The sequence below is a fragment of the Pangasianodon hypophthalmus genome, chromosome 20, assembly GCF_027358585.1.
Source record: "Pangasianodon hypophthalmus isolate fPanHyp1 chromosome 20, fPanHyp1.pri, whole genome shotgun sequence".
Classification (NCBI taxonomy): Eukaryota; Metazoa; Chordata; class Actinopteri; order Siluriformes; family Pangasiidae; genus Pangasianodon; species Pangasianodon hypophthalmus.
The window spans coordinates 14,527,547-14,553,735 of NC_069729.1; the positions used below are offsets into that span (position 1 = coordinate 14,527,547).

Genomic DNA, 26,189 nt, shown 5'->3' on the forward strand with positions numbered 1-26,189 from the left:
TAGGAAGATTTCCAGATTTTGGGAATAGTGTTATTAGTAATAGTAAGCTTAAAATGATAAGCCAAAGGTTCAGCAATAAATTCAGAAGCAAGTTTTAGATAGTAAGGCTTAAGGATATCCGGGCCTGCAGACTTTCTATGGTCAAGTTGACTCAAGGCTGTCTTGACATTAGATATAGTAAATGGGACAAATGAAGGAGTAAAAAAATCGGATACAGCGTCTTCACGTCTTCAGGTTTTTTCCAGTGGTACAACGCAAATTTCCACAAACAGAGGACTGGGAGGCAAAGTGAACTTGCAGAAATAAAATGCTCACTCATACTGTCTAAAATAACAGACTTCACATTCAAGATAAGATTTTCTTTAGTAATAAATTTCAGAATTTCTGTTCCATTTTCAACAGTAGACAATGACTTAATGGCTTTCTCGCTATTTCAGAAAGAAAAAATCTGAAAATGATTTAGCTTTTTAAATTTCAGATGTACAGTGATTTCGCAGTTTCCTAAATAACATCCAATACGACTTCTTTAAAAGTCATCTTACTATTAACACGCATTGCCACTGAAGGTTTGTTAATCCAATGAGATGGGTGGTTTGAACAGTTTGAACAGCACACTATAGGTCTACAGGCGTAAATATTAAGCTGACATCCAGTAAAGCTTTTGCTGAGCATTTAATATTTCTGTTCATTATTTCTCTAAACTACATCCGTCAAACACAAGCACTTGCATCGCCACAGACAGGAAGAACGTTTAATTGTAGCGGGACAATATTTGATTATGCCACGTTAATTTGTTTTCTCCTAGCACTTAACCGAGTATCCGTTCATTATCTCTTAGGGGTATTTAAATATTACAGTGAGGCAGAAGGCACATCATGAGTTCAGTGATTTTATCTGCTGTTGAGTGCAAATGTTTGCACTCAAATTAAAAGAAACTTAATTATGTCATTATTAGGTTTCAAAGATGATCCTTCATTCTGACAAATAACAGGAATGATGAAATACTGCACGTTGAGATGTTATTATTGAAAATTTTCTTTCAAGATCAGTCTGCTTTTGATTCTGATATGAATACTCTCTGAAAACCTGTATGCATTAATACCTGCCTCCAACATCTTTCATATCTTCTGAGCAGCTTTTGGATAATATTGCACGGTGCCCCAAAGGTCTCCATACATACAGGAAATTAACACTTTTTAGCAAAATATCTTCCAAAATTTTCCATACTTAGTTTATATATTTTTTTTCAGAGAGCCTTTAAGAATGCCTTTGACAAAAGAAGAACGTATTGAAATCATTCTCATGGCTGGATCTTGAAGCTGTTGCAAGGTTGTGGTGGACTTTAACAGGAAACATGGCAAGCGCATCACACATGACACTGTTGCCAAACTTATTAACAAGTTGAAAAAGACTGGAAGTGTCGCACACCAACTGAGAAGTGGACGTCCACGAACATCTACTGACGAAGGCACAGCTGATCCCCTATATATGGAGCCTTTTGGGACACCCTGTAGTTTGACTCCCTTTGGGTTTGGGTTTTTGATCTAGTGCACCCGCACACGTTCTTCCTGACATCTCTGTTGTCATATAACCCATTCTTCAAATCATGTCTTTAAACTGAAGGCAAATCTGTGTATCTAAAGTTCAGGTTCCAGACGTCCTACCAGTGCAGTAACATTGACATGGCAGACAGTGTCTATATTTACATTCAGATCTCTCGTTCTCGCTTTCTAACAGCTGAGTCAAAAAGTGTGTGCAGTCTCCTGTGGTTAGCACGTAGGCAAAAGCACGGCCTGCACACACACACACACACACACACACACTCTGGACAGTTTCGAGAAGATGGTGGAGAAAAATGAACAATGGACAGCATCCCCTCCATGCTAGTTAAACAGCTCCTTTAATAGAAGACTCATTCAGCTCCGCTGTAGAAAGAAGCGGTACAGGAGGTCGTTTCTACCCACTGCAATAACACTGTACAACAACTCATCACTATTTGCACTGAGCCAATCTTAGGATTAGCTCACTGGACAACAGTTAAGCTACCACCATCCATTACCCATATCCACGTGTATATGCACCGCCACTTTACTTCAATGTTGTTCTCACAGTTTAAAATGTTTGCACTGCATTGCCACTTTAATTCTACTCAACCCTGATGCTGTATCTGCAGTGTTTACCCCCTACTACACTACCACATCACACATCATTATACATACACGTGTGTTTATTCTCATTCGTTTCTTTTATTACGTTAAACCACTTTTTCATTTAGAATGTTAAATAGATGGAGAGATAGATAGATAGATAGATAGATATACTTTATTGATCCCATGAGGGAAATTCTTGTGTTACAGCAGCATGGTCAGTAGCAAGATACAACACGTACACACACAAAATATAAAATATAAAATACAATAAGTTAAATTGAATGTAGTAGTTCAGACATGGACACAGTTGTAGATTTAACCAGATTTACATCAGTATTTACATAAGTACACTTGTGAAAAACTGGCAGTGTATAATAAATATGAAGAACCTTGAGAATATAATGACAGCTCTCTAAATGATAGCTTTCTTGTAGTAGTGTAATGTGAAAGTGTTATCATCTGGTGATAACACAGGTGAGCTGTTGTGCAATGTTATTGGAATGAGAATGAGCTCCGCTGACTCTGCAGTGTGTTGTAGAGTGGGTGAGACGGATTGTATAAATCACTTTTAGTATACTTCTCACTCTCTATGCTGCTGCAATAGGTGAATTTCCCACTGCAATGAATAAAGTGATCTGTCTATCTATCTATCTATCTATCCATCTATCAATCTACACACATTGGGTACATGTACATTGTATCTGTGTCGTTGGCCCTCTATCAGGTTTTTATACGCTGGACATTTACTGCCCATTTCATCACACACACCTACTTTGTTACATTTAGAGACTACATTTCTTCTTTTTTCTACACACAGAGTGTGTTAATTGTTAACCCATCCATAAAACACTCTATTTTTTATTTATTTTTTTTACCAGTTAACAGAAAATAGCAAGGGAATGTATTATAGCTGTGTCAGTTTTCAAACTTATTAATTATGAGTTGTCTAGTTGCAAGATATTCTCACATTTTGTTTTTCAAGTGTGGACAAATGATGAAATCATTAGCCAGCACATTGGGCAAGTGAAAGCTACAGTGTGCTGTCCAATCGCATGTTTTGGTTGCCCATAAATCTCAATGACTAGGCTAAAAAGTGGTGGCTAATGTAATGTGTTAAACTATAGCTACCTACAGACACAAACGAGTATATAAATTCATTCAGCCATAGTCATTGTAATTTTCCTACGAAAGTGCCTGAGGTAGTACATCCTGTTTGTGTTCTTGATGAAAGACATTATTTGAGATGTTTAACCTCGAGTTGACTGCGTATAGTAGGAGAGTTATGACAACACCTTTACGCTGCTCTTTATTTATCTCGTTTTTTTTGTCAGTATTAACACATACCTGTGTGCTCCTGATCCTGAAAAGGTCATATTTCATTCCGTTTAAGCAAATTAATTTGACTAGTAAAACCTGACGTGTGGCGCAGCAGGTGGAGAGATTCAGGACGAGTCGAGTGCACTATAGTTTTAGGTGTGTCACATCACAGAGAAGTGCGTTTTGTTTAAATATACATACCAAATGAAAAGCTTTGTTTTGTGAAGGTCAATAATGAGTAGGGATTTTGTGCTTTCTCTGGTTGTTGAATGAGAGAAGAAGAAAAAAAAAAGCTGATAAGCACCTAGCTCACTGAGCTGACTTGTAAGTATGAATAAATAATAATAATAATAATAATAATAATAGTAAAAATTAGAGAGCAGACAGACATGTAAAATCCTTTCCCAATGTGGGCAAGTATTTCATTTGTTCCATTAAAAACAATGGGGGGTGTAAACTTTCGCTCTCAACTGGACAAGGAATTGCAGATCATGCATTTTGAATCATTCTCTCATCTTGGCTAGAGAGGCTCTCAGTATCAGCTAGAGGTTGGCTTTAAGATATAGGTTTCCATGTGCAGAATGGATGATCAATCAAATGTTAACTATGATACACAACTATTACACATTTAATTTTGTCAGTATTTCTTCTAGTTATTGATAAGTGTTTCCACTCTGGTACTTTGTGAGTAATTCAGTGTATCTGATCTATACATGTCCCTCACTTAATGTTCACACAAGCTCCCCTTTTATTCAGTGAAGAAATTAACTTTCTCACTAAAACAGCCATGAGCTGTGAAGGACAGTTAGCATGGCCTCAGGGTCAAAGGTTAAATCGCAGGACTCCCACCTGCTAAATTTAGCACCTGACTCTTTTCATCCGGTCAGTGAAATGCTGTTTATCCTTGGCTCCAGATTCCACAGCTGTGCATGCAGTTATGAGGCGATGAACCATGTTCTATGCAAATTTACAGTAATCTTGTATGGTTTCGTGTACATGTTTGTTTAGGAAGTAGCACATGGGGACTTCCCTCTACCAGTTTACATTGGGCTTGGAGATTTTTCTGTCTGGCCCTTTTACCTGTGATGTAAAGCCGTTCGTCAGTAGAATTCATGTCTAGAACGTCATGTCAAATGCTAGAAAGCAAAAATGTTTTTAATGTTCATACAGGGTGGTCTTGGTGGCTACACTGAGAAAAGACCAGGCCTGTTTTTCCCATTTTAACTCTCCAGTGTCGCTGACAGGAGTGGAGGCTGATGCGGTCTTCTGCTGTTGTAGCGCAGGTTCAGCGTGTTATGCGTTCTGAGATACACTTCTGGTCACCACGGTTGTACAGAGTAGTTATTTAAGCTACTGTTGACTTCTTTTCAGCTCAAACCATTCTCCTCAGACCTCTCTGATTAACAACTCCACCAAACTGAACTGCCACTCCCTGGACATTTTTTGTTTTTCACACCATTCTGTATAAACTCTAGAGACTGTTTTGCATGAAGATCCCAGGTCAGCTGTTTCTGAAATATTCAAACTAGATCGTCTGGCATGAACAACATCTAGCAGCACCAAATGTAGTCTCGTGTTGTTAGCTCGTAGGTAAAAGCACGGCCTGTTAGCAGGAGATGCAGCCACTTGTTGCAGGCCTGTAATTTTAAGTTGGCTATGCAGGACGTTTAGCAGTCGTGTCTGAACGTGTTTCGCATCTGAAGCATCTTTAGATAAGATTAAAAAGGATGCAGTCTACAGCCTCTGGAGTGTTTTAGTTGTTTTCTTGAAGCCTGAGACATCATTTCTGTAGTTACACTTGAAATGCATTAATACTAGTCTGGTAAAGTGTATTGTGAGTTATGTTACTGCCATATTGGCCTTGTGTGTGGATGTAGGAACATGCCACCATGTGCATACACACACACACACACACACACACACACACACACACACGCTCACTAGGTACATCTATGCTGTATCTATGTCGTTGGCCATTTATGTGTCATTCCCCCTCTGTCAGGTTTTTATATGCTGGACATTTACTGCCCATTTTATCACACACCTACTTTGTTACATTTAGAGACTACATTTCTTCTTTTTGTACACACAGAGTGTGTTAATTGTTAACCCATCCATAAAACACTCTATTGTTTTTTTTGACCAGTTAACAGAAAATAGCAAGGGAATGGATTATAGCTGTGTCAGTTTTCATACTTATTAATTATGAGTTGTCTAGTTGCAAGATATTCTCACATTTTGTTTTTCAAGTGTGAACAAAAGATGAAATCATTAGCCAGCACATTGGGCAAGTGAAAGCTACAGTGTGCTGTCCAATCGCATGTTTTGGTTGCCCATAAATCTCAATGACTAGGCTAAAAAGTGGTAGCTAATGTAATGTGATAAACTATAGCTACCTACAGACACAAACGAGTATATAAATTCATTCAGCCATAGTCATTGTAATTTTCCTACGAAAGTGCCTGAGGTAGTACATCCTGTTTGTGTTCTTGATGAAAGACATTATTTGAGATGTTTAACCTCGAGTTGACTGCGTATAGTAGCAGGAGAGTTATGACAACACCTTTACGCTGCTCTTTATTTATCCCGGTTTTTTTTATCAGTATTAACACATACCTGTCTGCACCTGATCCTGAAAAGATGGTATTTCATCCCTTCAAGCAAATTAATTTGACTAGTAAAACCTGACATGTGGCGCAGCAGGTGGAGGGATTCAGGACGAGTCGAGTGCACTATAGTTTTAGGTGTGTCACATCACAGAGAAATGCGTTTTGTTTAAATATACATACCAAATGAAAAGCTTTGTTTTGTGAAGGTCAGTAATGAGTAGGGATTTTGTGCTTTCTTTGGTTGTTGAATGAGAGAAGAAAAAAAAAGCTGATAAGCACCTAGCTCACTGAGCTGACTTGTATGCTGCGCAAGTGTGAATAATGATAATAATAATAATTAAAAAAATATAGATCAGACAGACATGTAATCTCCTTTCCCAATGTGGGCTGTGATTTGGTTTGTCTGCCACCACTGTTTTTACATCTTGGAAAGATAAAAGAGAGTTACACTTTCATTTTGTTCCATTTAAAAAACAATGGGGGGTGTAAACTTTTGCTCTCAACTGGACGAGGAATTGCAGATCACGCATTTTGAATCATGTTCTCATCTTGGCTGGAGATTCTCTCAGTATCAGCTAGAGGTTGGCTTTAAGATATAGGTTTCCATGCGCAAAATGGATGATCAGTCACATATTAACTATAGCTACATTTCCATCCAAGGATTTTTTTGCATAAAAAGATTTAGCACTTTGAAATGTGTATTGATATAGCTGATGGAAATGCATATTATTGATCAAATTTCGCAAGTGTCAACATAATCGTTTTTTCGGTTAACTTTAACGCATAAATTATATGTCGATACTTCAAATGTTGCGAAAAAATTAGTTTGGAAACAGTTTTTGTTGAGAAAAATGGCATTCATGCAAAAACAAGTCACGTGACAGAATTCATCCATCTGTCAGGGGAAGAATAGGGATGTGCGTTGCCATCCAGCGCAACGTAAACCTGTGGCACAAGATGCGCCAAGGGATTACAGTATGAAATTTCATTGACCTCCGCTACATTCGGCAGCTTGATATAACGCTGCATTAATTTTCCTTTAAAAGCTGTGCACACGGGATATATACATCAATGGACGGTCGTTTTACTAACCCCGAAAGTTTCTCCGACTTCTCTGTACTCAGTGCAGGGTGCCAGCTTGAGCAGGCACAACATCAGGACCAATTAATTGGCACAGGATCTCAAATTTGGGCCATGACATTCTAAAATGTTGACTTTCTGTGAATTATTTCCACCACTACCTCCCAGAATGCCCTGTTGCGTGGTCTCTCCCAGACCCATGGGCTTCGTGGCATAAGGGCAGTTACTCAGAACCCTATCAGACAAGCAACTGCTCCATCCTGACATCGTCTTCTGATATTTTGTACAATTGCAATTATTTGTGAAATTAAAATGACAGTACGCTGTCATTTTCAATTGTCTCAATACTCTCTCCATTTTACAAAGTTCTGAGGACATGTGGGATGCAAAAGGTTCACAATTTGCCATATACACAAAATTATGTATGGAAACGGCTCAAGGGCAGATTTCTTTTGCGATACACCAAAACATATGTTGCAATTTTTTTTTTTTTTTTTTTAAAGAATGCTGTCATCACACACATCATTTTATCGGTAAAAGGCCATTTGGATGGAAACAGGTGGGAGACAGCAAAATTCACAAACTTTTTTTTTTTTTTTTTAAACACACTTTGACTTTGTTGATAGCAGAACAGTGCAAAAAAATTGAATGGAAACTTGGCTTATGGTACACAACTATTACACATTTAATTTTGTCAGTATTTCTTCTAGTTATTGATAAGTGTTTCCACTCTGGTACTTTGTGAGTAATTCAGTGTATCTGATCTATACATGTCCCTCACTTAATGTTCACACAAGCTCCCCTTTTATTCAGTGAAGAAATTAACTTTCTCACTAAAACAGCCATGAGCTGTGAAGGACAGTTAGCATGGCCTCAGGGTCAAAGGTTAAATCGCAGGACTCCCACCTGCTAAATTTAGCACCTGATTCTTTTCACCCGGTCAGTGAAATGCTGTTTATCCTTGGCTCCAGATTCCACAGCTGTGCATGCAGTCATGAGGCGATGAACCATGTTCTATGCAAATTTACAGTAATTAATCTACCAGTTTACATTGGGCTTGGAGATTTTTCTGTCTGGCCCTTTTACCTGTGATGTAAAGCCGTTCGTCAGTAGAATTCATGTCTAGAGCGTCATGTCAAATGCTAGAAAGCAAAAATGTTTTTAATGTTCATACAGGGTGGTCTTGGTGGCTACACTGAGAAAAGACCAGGCCTGTTTTTCCCATTTTAACTCTCCAGTGTCGCTGACAGGAGTGGAAGCTGATGCGGTCTTCTGCTGTTGTAGCGCAGGTTCAGTGTGTTATGCGTTCTGAGATACTTTTCTGTTCACCACGGTTGTACACAGTAGTTATTTAAGTTACTGTTGACTTCTTTTCAACTCAAACCATTCTCCTCATTTTAACATCTCCACCAAACTGAACTGCCACTCACTGGACATTTTTTGTTTATCGCATCATTCTGTATAAACTCTAGAGACTATTTTGCGTGAAAATCCCAGGTCAGCTGTTTCTGAAATATTCAAACTAGACAATCTGGCTTCAGCAACCATGCCACGGTCAAAGTCAACGCCGAGATCACGTCTTCCCCCATTCTGATGTTTGATGTGAATATTAACTGAAGCTCTTGACCCTGGATCTGCATGATTTTATGTGTTGTACTGCTGCCACTATATTGGCTGGTTGGATAATTACATGAATGTGCAGGCGTACAGGTGTTCCTAATAAAAGGGATGATGAGTGTGTTTGCCAGCTGACTTTTCACAAACAAGGCATTTTCTTGTTAACTGTTTCTTGTTAGAAGGAATTCCATGAAGAACTTTCTCCAGCACTTTCTCAAACATTACATGTGTGTACAATGATAACCAAAACTCACTGAAAATCATTAGCTAAGCTTTGTTTTACTTTATCTCTATTGACTCTTCGAAAATCTGCACTATTTTCTGAAGTCATGCACATTTATTGCCTTTATAAGCTACCTGAAAATAGCATTCTCACTGATATACACAGGTCATGGTCTATGAAGATTAGTCTCTGTGATCTCCTATAACCCAGCTATTTATTATTAATATGTTACCAAAATTTCCAGGTTAAAATAGCAGTGAGATTTTCAAGCGTGATATCCCGACACATGCTGAAAAGATAACCACCCTCTGGCCAAGCAAATGGACATCCTTTAGTCTCTGTGGTGTGTAGGTGTGTTATTCGTTTAACTCTGAGTGTAGCTAAAGGCCAGTCATGACATTCTCCTCCTGCTAGCCGTTCTGTCTTCGCGTCTGTTAGACGGTTGAGGCGGAGCCTCGTTTCACAATGGACCAATACTGAATCAGAAATGTGGAAAATGCAGGAAATCTCGCAGATCGAGTTAGCAGATGTAGTAGGCTGTGTTCAGTCCTGACCTCTGTAGAATACTGCTGAGATAAATGAATACTAGAACACTTGACGGGAAATCAAATTTTAGTTATTAACCAGGCAGGCCTGAGTCGTCAGTCTTTTTGCCATATGACTTGCCCTCATTTTGAGAGGGTGTTATTGTTGTTGGTAGGAAATGGAAAGATATTTTATAATGAATGGTTGTGGAAATTATGGGGGCTGATCTCTTGTTCTTCCTACGAGAGGCTTATTTAAATTGAACATACAGATTTATTCCCTCGTGGCAATAGATAAAGAAATTTAACTTAAAACACCTTCATTTAAGGATTTATAAAGTAAGAAATAAAACATGATGGGGTGTGCTGTTATAGGAAAATAATCAGTGATGGGGTGTTTTTTCTATAACAGCAAGTGTTAGTTCCTCTTATGCCACAACAATGTTTTATTTATTAAAGAATGACACAGTACTTTTTTCTATTTATAGTTGATCGTTTTATGGAATTATCACTTGCGTTATAGCAGCTACAGTCTGAATGTTTTTTCTTTATTAAGTTAATAAGACAAAGAAAGTATAAAACAACCTAACTGTTATAAAGTACTGACACTATAAAGTCTTTCTATTAATATTAAATAAACATTTCCTTTCTGAAAACTTCACCATATCAACGATTACATGTTTTTCTTTGTCAGTTATTATTAGCCTTAGATTACTTCATCCATGCAAGTCCCTGTGGATTAGCTGTTGCTATAGAAACAATAATGATGTCTCCATTACAGATGGAACCACTGTCCAAGCCGCGCAGTTATATAAAATTAGTCCACACCTTCTGGCCAGTCAGTTTAATAACAATCTGCCATATCTGCATCATGCTTCCTGGTTAATGTTAGCAATCATGTTTTTGTTGTTCTGTGATGCCATTGTCTTATTAGCTGGACGTAGCTAAGGGTGCGTAGATTGATCACACATCAGAACAGCAAACGGAACAATAATAAATAATAATAATCTTTTTTTTTTTTTTTTTAAAAAAGGGAAAATTGCATTGCTTAATACATGCATGTTCATTGATCCTCAATTATAGATGCAGTTATATACATTTATTAATATTTGAATGGTAGGAAAACATGTTCACAAATATGTCTATTTGTGTTTGAACATTTAATTAACCTGGCTTTTCCAGGCCCATGTTCAGAGATAGTTTAAGAATAGCATTTGTAATGTGTGTTTTATTGATGGGTTATGATACTGTTATGATATGAAGTATCATAATAAATACTTATGAAGTATTATTTATGATACTGATCTCTCAGTAGAATTTTCCTGAATACTCGCTAAACTATTAAGAGTGAAGTAAATGTAAAGCAGTGAAGCTGAGAAGTAAAAACTCAGCTCAGTGCATGCTGATGTTTTTCTGTTTCTGTGCCAGTAAAACACCAAGACCTTTGATGCAACTGATACCAATTCAGTAGTATATGATGAAAATATGATGTTTCATTTTATTAAGTGTTTGTATGGAAGGAAAAACATGTTCACGGATATGTCTGTTTTGTACAAGTGGTTGCACATTTAACTAATGAGGCGCAAGTTCACACTTGCTTGTTGTGAACGTGTGGGCGGTTGAGACTGCGGTTGTGTTTGTTGTTGCATTGTTGCCTGAATGTGATTTTAATATTATTGTAGCTGTGAGTGACACAGTAACAATCATAGGCCCACTCCTGTGAAACAAAGTTAGTATAAAGTTAGTACCTCTGTGATTGAGTGTATATTACGATTCTGTACTTGTAAATTTTGATCATAAATTTCACCAAGGTCACTTGTATCAGCATAATACGAATGCACATAATGTAAACCTGCTGCAATTCCAGCCTTACAGATATGACATTTGAACTCGTATTCTCTTGTGAAGTGTCTCACTGATGTGTTGAAGACTGGAAAAAGACCAAGCAATGTTTTTCCAAAATTCATCTGTCCAGTTTCGGTGAGCGTGTAGCCTCAAATTCCTGTTCATGGCTGACAGGCGTGGAACCCCATGTGGTCTTCTGCTAGTGCATTCCACCCGCCTGAAGATTTAAAGTTTTGTGCATTCTGAGATGCTTTTCTGCTCACCACAGTTGTAAATAGTTGTTATTTGAGTTACCGTAGCCCAGCTCAAACCAGTTATACCATTCTTCTCTGACACTTTCTCTCATATCAGCTGCTGCTCACTGGATGTTTTTTGTTTTCCGCACCATTCTGTTTAAACTCTAGAGGCTGTTGCGTGTAAAAGAAATTCCCAGTTTTTGAAATACTCAAACCATCCCATCTGACACCAACAACCATGCCACAGTCAAAGCCACTGATATCACATTTTCTTCCCCATTCTGATGTTTGATGTGAGCATTAACTGAAGCTCTTGATCACGTAATTGGCTGACTGGATCATTACATGAATGGGCAGGTGTACAGATGCTCCTATTAAATTGGTGTGTCATACAATTAAGTCTGGCTACAATATTATATGTGTAATGTGGAAATTTTTGCATGGAATTGCCACTCAATTTATCATAGCAGTGATACCAGATTGGTAAAAGTGTTTAAGTCTTGCTTCATCATGTCACTCATGGTTTCATTTATGTCACTCTGCCCTTGAATGAACCTAACATTTGAAAGATAGCAGCCCTTCCAATATAAATGAACTGTTTCTGTTTTGTCAGGTTCATCGCAGGTCCCTGTGCGTATATTCTCCACATCCAGGCCGAGGTGAGCCGGAGAGCCCAGCCAAATGCTGTCCTAGAGAAAGTGTTTACATCTATCTCAAAGGTACCGCTAATCCACCTTCCTTTTTGTTTTAGCTTTTCAGTTCTTCTCTGCAGACCTTTGCAATCCAACATTCCATGCTTTGTGAGTGTGTGTTATTCATGGTTTTGAAGCTGGCATCACTTGTCTTTTGGATTGAGGTTCTGATTATCCTAGTTTTGTTTTTGTTTTTTTTCCCCCTGATGGCTTGAAGTCTTCTCACCTTTTTTTTTTTAACAAGAACTGCCTTTCCCCACTTAGCTTCATTTTATAACGCTTACACGCCTACTTCTTTTCTTTATTGTTTAGAACCATGTTTTATTGTGTGCTTTCACTGCACCTTGATCCGCAGACAGGAGAAACAACACCCCCTGTAAGAAGGTTTATCATTACTGTGGCAATAGCATGGCAGGTTCAAAGCTCTTTGCAAAATGCAGTAGTTCCTTTTCCAATATTGTATAACTACCAGGGCCACATCTCTGATATAAAGCATCCGGTGATAGATTAACAGCTTTGGCAGCACCTTGCTGTCATATATAGTGGATACACAAAGTTTATACACAGTTTTTTGTGATGTGAAAAATGAAACCAAGATAAATCCTGTCAGATCTTTTTCCACCTTTAATGTGATATACAAGTAGCAACCAACAAAATTCAAGTGAAAACATTTTTTTTTTGTGAAAAACAGTTTTTAGAAGAAAAGAACTTACAATAATCAGGTTGCGTAAGTGTGAACACCCTGTTATAATGGATCATGTGACTGTGCTCAGAATTAACCAGTCACATTCAGACTTGTGTTCAGTAAATAAAAGTAATTATCACACACCTGTCAGCAATTAAGAGATTCTGATTAACCCTAAATAAGATTTTCTTGACACCTGCTTGGTTTCATCTGACTGCTGAAGCCATGGTCCACAAAGAGTTTATAAAGCATGTACAAGATCTCACTGTCAAAAGGTATTGATCAAGAGAGGGGTGCAAAGAAATTTCCAAAACTTTAGATGAACCATGGAACATCATGAAGGTCATCATCAAGTACAGAAATTGGGGCAGGAGGTCCCTCCAAAATTGATGAAAGGACAAGAAGAAAACTTATCAGGGAGGTTGCCAAGAGACCTACATCAACATTAAAGGACCTGCAGGAATATCTGCCAAGTCCTGTCACTCCCTGCATATGACACCAGTCTCTCATATTCTTCATATGTCTGTGCTATGGAGTAGGGTGGCTAGATGAAATAAAAAAAAAAAAAAAAAACATCCAGGCCTACCTAAAACACCCCAGATCATGTGACAAAATGTGTTATGGTCTGATGAGACCAAAGGTAGAACTTTCTGGGCATAATTCTAAAAGATAGGTTTGACACAAAAAAACAAGACAGCTTTTCACCCAAAGGACACTATACCCATGGTGAAGCATGGTGGTGGCAGCATCATGCTGTGGGGCTGCTTCTCTTCAGCTGGGACTGGGGCTCTAGTCAAGATAAAGGAAATCGTGGACAGCTCCTTAATACCAATCTATTTTGGCGTAAAACCTGTAGGGCTCTCTTATTAATTAATTAATTAATCAATCAATCAATTAATTAATTAAGCCAATAATTAAATAATTGATTCATTAATGTTGAGTTTAAGTTATGTAATTGGGAAAAGCTAGATATGTTTTTGTTATCAGTTTTGCATGTATGCATAAATATTGTTGATTTATTTACTTGCTTACATGCATCCAAATTCTTGTGATGTCATATATTTCATTTAAATGATGGCATGTATATGGCCTTAACTTGCAGTTCTAGCCTCTTGACATTAGACATCTAATCCATGCACCTCAGTCAGTAAACTAACTTTAGCTAAGTTGAGCAGTATAACTGTTGGTCAAAACTCCTTAATAGGGAAGGTATCTCATCCACCTCGAGGTCCGATGTGTTGTGTGTTCTGAGATGCTTTTCTGCTCAGTATGATTGTACAGAGTGGTTATTTAACCATGTTAACCAAGAATGGTTAGATACTATAGACTTTTTGTCAGCTCGAACCAGTCTGGATATTCTCCTTTCTCATCAACAAGGTATTTCTGCCCATAAAACTGCCGCTCGCTGGATGATTATTGTTTTTCACACCATTCTGTGTAAACTTATATACTGTTGCTCCTGCTCAATCAATCCCGGATCAGCTGTTTCTGAAATACTCAAACCAGCCCATCACTAAGATGATATTTTCTCCCCATTCTGATGTTTGATGTGAATGTTAACTGAAGCTCTTGACCTGTATCTGCATGATTTTATGCATTGCACTGCTGCTACATGATTGGCTGAATGGATAATTGTGTGAATGTTTTTTTGGTCTTTTTGTATTTCAGTGTCCAGATGTACGTCAGCTGGACGGTTTGTCTAAGCAGCTGGATTGGGAGGTGAGGAAGATCCAGCGATGGTTTCGTCATCGGCGGAATCAGGACAAACCTAGCACAAGGACCAAGTTCTGTGAGAGCATGTAGGTCCTGCTGTGTGCCTTCTGCTTTCCTCTGCATGGACATAACCTTGGACCTTTTTATTAATGCCAGAGTAGGTTAGAGTGATAGCATTGTTGGCAGAATGGCTCATGACCTGGAGCCTTTCCAGCAGGGAATATTTAAGCATTTTGTGTTTGTTCAGGGTTTGTTCAGGGGTGTGCATGTCTGTGTGTGTATGTCTCAGCTTTGGTCCTGTGAACACGCAATCATTTTGTCTGACTCATATTTCTTTTCAGGTGGAGGTTTACATTTTATCTGGGTATATTTACCTATGGATTCTGCTTTCTATGGCAGGTAAGCAAAAAAACGAAAAACAAACAAAAAGAACATTACGGCTGTAAAGGTCAAAAGGTCAAAAGATGATCTGGAATAGATATTCGAAAAGTAATAGGGGCAAAGCATTCATCCAGACTCTAGTGCATAATTTGTGCATGGCTTCTATCTTGTTTGCGAAAGAATAACACATGAGACACAAACACAGCGGGCAGCTCCAATGCTTTGCATATTTTCTTTTTCTGAATGAAAATGACCTTCATTCTTAGGATTTTGTGAATATAGACATCAGTATGTTCTACCTTCAGTAGAATTTACAGTCAAGGTTAGATTCAGTGCAGCTGTTGTACATAGACTACACATTCATTAGCTTTTCCCATCAATATGAATACAATTTGACACGATTGTGTGTGTGTGTGTGTGTGTGTGTGTGTGTGTGTGTGTGTGTGTGTGCGCGCATGTTATTTTAGTCTCCCTGGATGTGGGACACGCGACAGTGCTGGTACAATTACCCCTATCAGGTGAGATATAATCATTCTCAGCGTGCACCTGAACAGTTTCATATTTATTGTACTTAGGCATTTGCTGATTATGGATTTTACATTACATCAAAATGTTGCATGCAGACCCTTTTGTTATCATAGACATAGCATTTTGGGGTTGAGTTTGTACTCCTGAAATAAAGTACTCCAGCTGTCTTCCTTGTTTTGAGCAAATTTGTAGGAGCATTGCATGTGTGCTTCCCAAGGAAGAGATTCGTATAATTTTCTGTCCCATAATTAGTGGCAGACAGATGGATAAAAGATGTATTTGCTTATGCTGAGAAGCGAGAGACTAAGGCTGCTTTCACACTAGGCATTTTTTTCCCTATTGCTGGCTGATATACTCCCTATTGGGAGTAAAAAAAGCAGCTCACATGACTTGCACACTGTAACTGGGTCCTAAGTTGCACAGGCTAAATAGCTGTTAGTATTACTACTAATAATAAGTGAGGAATTAAACACAACAGGGTATGCTGTTATAGGAAAATAATCCATGACAGGGTGGTGCCACATGGTCCAGTGAAAAGCAGAGCTGCCTTTACAACCCCCAAGTGGATTATTTTCCCATAACATCACATCCTGAAGTGTTTTTCACGTTAGCGCGATATCTCAAGAATGCATGGCTGCATGTTTATTAGATTAGATTTTGGAATTTATCCAAACAGGGTTAAATATTTATATATTGAGATTGAATGTTGTTTTATATTGAATATATTTTGATATTGACAATATTTACATTAATATCGCTCCTTATATTCTCTCACTAATATTTTTCTACTGTCCCCCGATGCTGCGACCCGATTGGTCAGGAGATGAAACTCATTTGACGTCCTTTTGGTGGCTTTCTGAAAAGTTGAACTTTAAAAAAAAAAAAAAAAAAAAAAAAGACACTATCAGCAGGGCATTTTAAAACCATATTCCGCCTGGATAAAGTAATATGCGCACTGATGGCTAAGGAATAATGCCTAGTGTGCAATCAGCTTAATTGTATGTATATGATATAATTAGGATTACGTCAAAGTCCAGTACCAGGCAACAAATCAGAAATCCAGGAATCCAGGAATGAAGGTGTAATTAGTTAGAGACACTCATATCAGAATCAGAGACTAGCACAGTGGCATTTCGTATTCTAGGCCAAATCTTTCCCACTAGCTTGCTAACTGTGGATTGTTAAAGTGCAGCGATGTAGCAATGCTGCACTCAGACCGAATTCAATAAAAATACAGTAAAATACAGTGCATGTTATTCGGCACAAAGCTGTCATAATACAATACTTTTATTAAAAAATCAGTCATCATGATATAAATACGGAATATCAGCACATGGGTAATTTTATTATTGATGTCCTGTAGAGTTTTATATTTAGTATGTTTTTGTGTGTTATTTCTTTTTCAAGGCCCTCAGTCCTGGCCTGTATCACTACTATGTGACAGAGCTGGCCTTCTACTGGTCTCTCATGTTCTCCCAGTTTACAGACATTAAAAGAAAGGTGAGTGTGTGTCATTATTGCTGTATGAAAACACTCTTCACTTTAATATGAACGCCTACACTCCAGCACATTCCCACAATTACTTTATCAGTCAATCAGAGTAACTTTATTTTGTTTACAGTAATATGAGTGTATTGTTGGTGGTTAGCTGTGTGCGTGTGTGTGCGTGTGTGCGCATGTGTGCGTGTTGGCACATGCCACAGTGCAGCGTGGGTCTATAATCTACCCTGAGCTCTGTCTGCTTGGCACAGTGACCTACTTTACACACCTGCTCTGCTCACGATCAGTCACACACGTTGCAAATATTTCCAACATGCAGAGACTCGGAGCACCGTTCACACCGGCGCCTCCAAACACACACTACTCACACACTGACGCAAAACTGTAATCAAAATCTACTCGTGGCAGTAGAGCTGCACAGTGAATGATAATTGTGAGTACAATTTGTGGCTTCCTCAATAACATAAATGTAAACAGCTTTAAAATTAGTGAAGTTCATTTTAATTGCCTTAGGTGCATTAAATCACAGCTACCTATTCATATGTCTGAGCTGTATTTGATTGCGGCATTGTATTCGCATTTAACAGTAAAATTTTAACACAAAGGAATAAAATAAAAGTTTTATACATTGTTAGCTTATAATGTAAAAGAAAAACCTGTGCAATAAATAATCACAATTATCTGCTTAATTATTTATTGTGTAACATGGAAACATAATTCAGTTTGCACCACAACGGGACGTGTTTAACAAAAATAATCAACGACAAGGTGGTGCTGTGCAGCCAGATGCGAAGCGGAGTTACTGTTACTGCCCTGAAGTTGATTATTTTCCCACAGCATGTCCTGAAGCATTTTTATTCCTCTTATACCACAGCAATTCGCAGACGAATACAATTTTTTATTTAAAAAAACAACACATCATACATTTTAATCCATTTATAGTTACATTTAATGTTTTGAAATGTCTGCAAAACATGTTATTGCCTGTTACCACTTACATTATAGCAGATATAAGCAGTCGTTCCCTCACTTTCTCTTGAAGTGAGTAATAAGACAAAAAAAAAAAACGCACACAGAATGCAGAAAACTTAAGGTTACGGCTTTACCTCTGGCTGTTACAAAGCTCTGGCACTGGAGGCTCCTTCAAATAAATGCTAAACAAACATATCCTTCCAGAAAGCTTCACCATATCAAAAGGCAAGTTGCATTATGACATCTCGATACAGACTCTTCTCTTTTAGCTATGAAACACACCTGGGCACTGTGTTTTTCTCTCTTTCAGTACAGTTTTTAGTTCACCCTTACCCACTTCCTCTCACCATTTCCCCTTAGGGGAATTTCCATCACATGGTTCACTGTTAATTCATTAACTTATTTTTTCAAAAAATATTTCAAATATACCATACAAATGGGTTGGACCTAGTCAGCTATGTAGCTATTTAGTTAGCATCCTAGGAACAATTGTAGTGGTGAAAAATGAAAAGAAAAATGAATCAAATAAAAAAGAAAAATGACATTTAGTATGTTTAGATTAGTTTTTTATAGCCTACGCCATCTGCACAAGACCTACTGTAACTTACTTGTATGTTGTATGTACAATATAAGGCCAACGTTTGTGGACAGTTGGCCATCACACCCAGATCTGGTTCTTCCCCAAACTGTTGTCACAAACTTTGAAGCACACAATTGTACAGGGTGTCTTTGTATGCTGTAGCATTACAGTTTCCCATCACTGGAACTAAGAGGCCCAAACCTGTTCCAGCATGACAATGCCCCTGTGCACAAAGCGAGCTCCATGAAGACATGGTGTGCCAAGGTTGGTGTAGAAGAACTCAGGTTGCCTGCGAAAAGCCCTGACCTCAACCCCACTGAACACCTTTGGGCTGACCTGGAATGCTAACTGCACACCAGGCCTCCTCACTGTCATCAGTGCTTGACCTCACTAACGCTCTTGTATCTGAGTGAGCACAAATCCCCATAGTCACACTCCTAAATCTAGTGGAAAGCCTTTCCAGAAGAGTGGAGCTTATTATAACAGCAAAAGGAAACCAACTCCATATTAATGCCAATGGTTTTGGAATGGAAACTGCTTCTGGTCAAGGAAACTTGTGCTTGTTGCTAAGGTTGAGTTTTTTTCTGCTGCGCAATCCTTTCCTCGTTTACTCGTTTACCCTCCGCCTCTTGTGCTGCCACTTTGTTGATATCATTAGAATTTGATAATTTTATAAATTAATTTGCGTGGTCTGTTCATCATTGGTCATTTACACTACAAAGTTGTTTCAGCCTGTGGTCTTGTATAAGGGGACGAATCATTTCGATTATCAGTCATTTTGTAGCCTCCATGGTACGCAAACTATTTTCTGTTACTACAGCTTCAGTTATTGTGGGTTTTGTGGGTAGAATCATTTTGCTCACAGTTCTAGGCTTGAGAGCCAAAATGTTGATCAGCTCAAATTTCACCAACTGGCATGCATTTTTACCCGCTTGTTGTTACTTTCACACAAATGTGCTACAGATATTACACATTTGCCTTCTACATCTTAAGTCTAATATTCTGCGTATTTTCATTTCAACTGCCATGTCTTTAGGACTTCCTCATCATGTTTGTGCATCATCTGGCCACTGTGAGCCTGATCAGCTTCTCATATGTGAACAACATGGCGCGCGTGGGCAGCCTGGTCATGTGTGTGCACGACGCCTCTGACTTCCTCTTGGAGGTACGATTTGAAAGGAACTGTAAATTCTTTAAAACTGTAAACGCAAAATACATTTGAAACTTTGGTCAGTGTTTAGTGTTTTATGTACAACTTTGAGTTTCTCTTTCTCAGGCTGCCAAGTTAGCCAATTATGCCAAATACCAGCGCCTGTGCGACTTCCTGTTCGTGGTATTTGGTGCAGCCTTTATTGGGACAAGGCTCATCATTTACCCTTTTTGGTGAGTGTGTGTGTGTGAGAGAGAGAGAGAGAGAGAGAGAGAGATTTGGCTATCAGTGAAATAATTGAACGAATGTCTATTTTAATCACCTAATGCAACTCTGTCAAAAACTCCTGTGCCATGTATTATAGGAAAAGGCTGTAAATATGCATGGAATAAAAAGGGGGCATGCTGTTACAGGAAAATAATCAACAATTATTAGGATGTTACAGCCTGACGTGAAGCTGAGTTATTGTTACCACCCCAAAGTTGATTTTCCTATAATAGCACATCCGGAAGTGTTTTATTCCTCTTAAAGCACAGCAATTTCCCAACAATTACATTTTTCTTTTATTAATTAACTTGAGCTGACAGTTTATATTTACTTTTAATGTTGAACGTATGCGAAACAAGTTAGTTCCTGTTATCGCTTACGTTAAAGCAGCTATAACCTGTCGTCCCCTCACCAGCTTCTCTTGAAGTTAATAGCAATTGCAGCTTGTCATGTTAGCGAGAAACAGGAAAGCACAAAATGCTGTGTCCTGACTTTCCCATGTTGGAAAACTTATCGACAGTTACAACGTGCTGACACTGGAGACTCCTTCCAAAGATATTAAATAAACAGGAATACAGGAAGCTTCACAATATCAACAAATATACATTTTTCTGTTAAATAGCAACACATTTTTAATCCATGTATGGTTCTATGAATTAGCTGTTACTGTAGAAATTATAACAAATCAGGAGTACATTAATATAAACCTGTGATTTGGCTTGGAGCCGGAACTAGCTTCAGAGCTCTGCTATTAATGCATGCAATCGATGCCGTACTTATTCACATTTAAATTTCAGTTTCAAGTTAAATTAAAACTATAGCTGATGAGTAGTCCTATAGCTGATGAGTAGGTAGCAAGTTCTTTGTATGATTTGCTTAAGAAATTAACACAAATTTCTTCTTCTGTGGGTGATGCGACAGTGTTACTGCTAATGTTTGCTCTGTCTGTGGCAGTCGAAAATGCAGTTGGAAATGAAAATTGTCAGCCCCAGCGTGTGTAAAAGCCCAATTAAGCACTCTTAAGCCCATTTCTGATAAGGAGTGCTTTAGATTGCCTTCTCTGGTGGAGAGTAACGTGAGCAGCCGGATTCAGTGTCTGGGGTTTAGGGTTTGGGCGCTGGTGTCATTACTGAGCCACATGCAGCAGTGCAGGAGGAGCCGAGCGCTGAAAACACACACGCTCACCACAATGGTCAAATAAACCTGACCTAAAGCTCATTCATCACTTTAGCCATTCGCAAGGTTTACATTACACTTATTCATTTAGCAGACATTTATATTCAGAGTGACTTAGCAGTAAGGAACAAATCCAATCAGCTGAGCGTTGAAGGCCTGACAGTACTGGAAATTAGAAATTTAAACACTAGTGAGAACTCTGTCCATGACAAACCTTCTATAGTTTAGATACCTATTTGCTTTCTAGTCCGATTAATGTAGATCTCTACTTCCCCAGAGTTTCTCCTGTTTTAATGAGAAGTGGGCGGGGCATATCTTGCTAAGCTTTACCTTAACCAATTACAAGACGAATGTTGCTTATCCCTGCATAGCTGTTAATGAGCAATAACACAACAACTCATTTTAAATGTTTTCGTTTATCGACATTTATTTAATGCTCTTTAAAGTTACATTCTCAATATACAGATTGTACATGCATCACCTACAAACAGATGAACAGACTGCAATTCATTACGAAAAAAAGAAACACTTTCCAAATTATGGTTTCACCATACACCATATGTATATACGTAGTACCTTGCATAAATATTCACCCCCTTGAACTGGCATTACACTATGTGTCATGAATCTACACAAACTAGTCCATAATATTAAAGCATGGGGGAAATCCATATAGTTTGCCAAAGTAGCACCAGTACTGAGAAATTATACTTAAATGAAAGTATGTATGTTGTGCCAAAATCTCACTCAATTCAAAATGGAAGTTATCCAGCCAATAATGTACACAAGTGAAAGTAAAAAAGTTGCTACTTTTAAATGTACTCAAGTATTAAAAAGTAAAAAGTGCATATTTAACTGATGTAATCTTTTTTAAATTAATGTAGTGTTTTATTACTTATCTAAAACTACTCCATTTTGCCTGAAAATATCATTCAGTTTGTACTTTTGCTGGTGACTAACACAGTTTGCTGTCCTTCCTATGAGCTGGTCATGTACAATATGCTTGACTTATGCTACATAGATTGGTAATAAATTAGCCAGAAGTAAAATATCGTGCAAATAACCAATATTTACTTGAATTGATGCTAGTCTAACCTGGAATTAACAAAGAAAACAGACTTATTTAAGTCTGTTTGTTGAAACCAAGTTTTGCAAAAGTGAAACTTGGCTTAAGCTGCTTTTCCAAAGAGTCCATGCCTTCTAGGGAGCCAAAAGTGACACCTCATTTTATACGAGTCTTTGCTTACTCCAATATGCTAAAACATTTTACTGAGGTAGGACCAGGGGCACTCACCTTCAGCTTCCACACTGCAGTCTGGTGGATTATTCAGTTCAGAGGCACACGAATAGATATATAGCGCTCACTACATTGCGTAGCATGAGAAGGTCACTGCAGATCAATAATTGTGCAAATTCGTAATCATTTATTCTACACTGATGAACTTGATTTGACGCTTTATACTGAAATGATTGGATGCTAAACAGAAATAAAATACGCAACGAGTACTTTTAAGGTCTAAATAAAAATTTAAGAAGTAAAATCTTTTTTTTTTTCTTGCAAATTAAGTAAGAGTACAAATATTCAATTTCAGTAACACTCAAGTAGTATAAATACACTAAAATAATACCTTTGTACTTAACGAAAGTACTTACTATCACTCAATTATTTTCTACCCCTGATAGTTAGAATTGTTTACCTTTTTTTTTTTTAAAAAAAAAAGTGAAAGTTGTGGTTGTGTAAGTATATCCACCCCCTTTATTGTAAAACAGCCTCAAATGTTCAGCTTGTGGAATAAGAGAGACTTATCGTTTTTCTTTTTTTTTTTATCTTTCAATTACAGTCCATAAGATTTTAATTTTGAATACAGATTTAAAAACTTATTTGGTCAGCCGGATTAGAAACTTTATCAGGCCAGTCTCAGCCTGCAGGCCGTATGTCTGACAGTTTGGTATCAGTGTCACACAAACACTGTTAATATTTTACACTCTGTTTCCTGGACAGGACGTGTGTTGACATGAATTAAAAATGAAAGCTAAAATCTCGAAGACCATTATGAGAGATGCCGCTTTTGACCTATTGTCTGATTAAGTAAAAATGAGGTCAGTAATATGTGTCTGTGTGTGTGTGTGTGCACGTGCATGTGTGTGTGATGCAGGATCCTGAACAGTACTATGTTTGAGAGCTGGGAGATCATCGGGCCGTACCCTTCATGGTGGCTCTTTAACATTCTGCTGCTGGTGCTGCAGGTGCTGCACATCATCTGGTCCTACCTCATAGCACGCATCGCCTTCAAAGCCCTCATGAGAGGAAAGGTGAGCCACTGTTATGGGCCTCTAGAGGGCGCTCACACATTATTATACCTTGTAGCCTTGTAGCCCTTAACCAAGCATGGTTCCGAAAGTACATTTACATTAATACATACAATAAATTTTTTTTAATTATTATTCTAATAGCTTTAATAAGCTGTTAAAGCAGAATCTGAACCAAGCACACAACAGAGGCTCGGGTAGTAGTCGGGTAGATCTGAACGTATCGTATAATTATCCCATATATCTGTAGTGTATTATTGTTAGTAGTAGTCATATATTTCTACCTATTTTGATTACCATGTGCGTTACAAAATATTTAAAGGCACTCATGAGCCTATAATGTAACACAGTTAAAAATAAGTCTGTTTTATTCTGCCAAATGTCTTGAATATGGTCAAATTTATCTAATATTATAAAATGATTAGATTATTCAGTCTGTTTTCAGATGCTTTTATTCATTTCAAGGTAAATTTTACTCTACTGCCAATTCATTTTGCTTCTTTCTGGTAAAAAATAATTGCTTAAGTCTGCCAAAAGAACAAGACTCTTTTGAGCTAAAAAATAAAATGACCAGAAACATTGTTGTTGGTTTATTGTAATCTTGTAATAGGAAATACTAGATCAATTTGACTATATTCAAGAGATTTTCACTTGCTAAGAGATCATGTTTTGCAGTGTAATGTTACTTCAGCTTACTGGATCATGTGAAGGATGTGATTGATCAATAACACAGGACACAGTTTAGTGTTCGGGTTAAAGGGTCATGTGTAGATTGCCTTCTTTTGCAGTGTCGGAATTGCCTAATGTCGCAATAATAATTTACAGCCATACTGTAAAAGTGGGTATGTGTAAACACTGCCTGAGCCAGTGTATGAGCCAGGTTACAAAATCCAAACATCATCTAATGAGTCATTTTTTGCTTCCATTTTTTTTTCCATGTATTAATTAGAAGGTTTAGGTATGAGGTACAATTTAATTCAGTTCAGTTTTATTTGTATAGTGCTTTTAACAATAGACATGGTCACAAAGCAGGTTTATGAAATCCAGATGTAAATTTAGATTAAACCTGAAGCAACATTGGCAAAGAAAACCTCCCTGAGACAACATGAGGAAATAACCTTGAGAGGAACCAGACACAAAAGGGAATTTTACCTCTTTACCTTTACCTCTACCTCTTCTGGGTGACACCGGATAGTGGGATTCTAAATCATTACGGTATACAGGTGTAGAAGAATAAAGACAAACAATACTAGGTGTGTTGAAAGGATGTTTGAAGTCCTGAAATGAGCACAGGACAGTCTTGATGATTACAGCAGCAGGTCTTCAGTCCAAATCGAGAATATTGATGTGACATTATCCAGTAAAGCTGCAGTCCTGGAGGCCCAGAATCCATCACAGATGAAGATGTAGACTTGTTCAGACACCTCAGCCTATGCTAAACAGGTTTAATTTAGATGCAAGGAAATAAATCTGACTGCAAGTAACATCCCCAGGTTTATATTCAATTGATGTATCTCGCATTTAACCCTTGCAGTCCAGCTTCCACTACCTGGTGTTTCCGTTATCTTTTTTCCGTGCTCTGTACCTTCCTTCACTCTCTCATCCTTCGCCTGTTGCTCCTCCTTGTTTCTCCACTGCAGAACTGGCTTCTCTCTTTCACCCTCTCCTCTCGGGCGGAAGGCAGCTGTTGTCTTTCTGTCGCTCTTTCCTGATTGAGATCTCTGCCTTTTCTGTCTGCTTTAACCTCGCTCGCTGTTCTCGTCTCGTAGAACCCCGTTCTCTCATTCCTCAGCAGTAAGTGTGCCTCCTCTTCCACTCATTCTCCTTTTAGTTCTGTGATTTTGCAGCCCAACGTTTGTAAGGAAGTTGAAGGAAAATTAAGATTTTCTCCAAAACACATTTTTAAAGGTGCAGTTTGGAGTGTTTTCTTCGCAACCTGTAGGATATCTTTAAAAAACTGATTGACTTGAATTGAATTTTGCGATGGATTTCTGTAGTTTGTTAGTTTTGGGCTGTTTACATTTTTCCCACCTTGAAATTAGCTCCATACCCAGTGCTGCTCAGCTTTGACTTAAAAGCCATTCATTAGCATTACAGTTTCTAAAAATTTCAGACTGCTCCTTTTAAAATGATTTAAAAAAAAAAAAAAAAAAAAAAGTAGCTAACAAAGTAGCTTTTAGAAAGTCTAATACGCATAGGTTGAAGGTTTATTAGGTACACATATGGGTGTATTTTTTTTTTTTCTTGTATGCAGTGCCTTTTCGTCTCTGAAAAAAAACCTTATTAACTATAAAGCACAGTTTTAGACTGCTTTTAAATATTTAATTTTTACATTTAGTTGTTTGTTTATGCATTAAAACAAATAGAATATTTTTAAATTTTTATTTGATGCATATTTCTCCTGTCCCCAATGTTACATTCTCATAACATTACACAATAAGTAAAAAATAATAATCGATTAGCCCAGTCTCCTACTTAAGACTTATTCAATAAATTCTTTTTTTTTCATAAATATTTTAGTTTATTTAGTTGTATATATTTTTTCTGTCCCTAATATTACTTTTTAGTACTTTCTAGTGGAAAGCCTTCTCAGAAGAGTGGAGCAGCAAAGTCTACAAACATTTTTTGGCCATA

The 26,189-nt window shown here is 37.8% G+C and overlaps 1 protein-coding gene across 2 annotated transcripts in view; it reads left to right on the forward strand.

Moving 5' to 3' along the window:
• cers5 (ceramide synthase 5) overlaps positions 1-26,189 on the forward strand; it is a 41,469-nt gene that overhangs the window by 13,293 nt on the left and 1,987 nt on the right. Inside the window, exons 2-10 of one of the 2 annotated variants that reach the window (XR_008300574.1) lie at positions 12,215-12,320; positions 14,647-14,777; positions 15,033-15,090; positions 15,540-15,590; positions 17,008-17,100; positions 19,689-19,817; positions 19,929-20,035; positions 23,402-23,558; positions 25,196-25,349. Coding sequence is in view for 1 of the 2 variants with exons in the window: in XM_026932523.3 (XP_026788324.2) it covers positions 12,215-12,320; positions 14,647-14,777; positions 15,033-15,090; positions 15,540-15,590; positions 17,008-17,100; positions 19,689-19,817; positions 19,929-20,035; positions 23,402-23,558 (832 nt within the window). In the remaining variant the exon portion in view is untranslated. The remainder of the gene's footprint in view (positions 1-12,214; positions 12,321-14,646; positions 14,778-15,032; positions 15,091-15,539; positions 15,591-17,007; positions 17,101-19,688; positions 19,818-19,928; positions 20,036-23,401; positions 23,559-25,195; positions 25,350-26,189) is intronic. The other variant, XM_026932523.3, reaches the window with a different exon arrangement.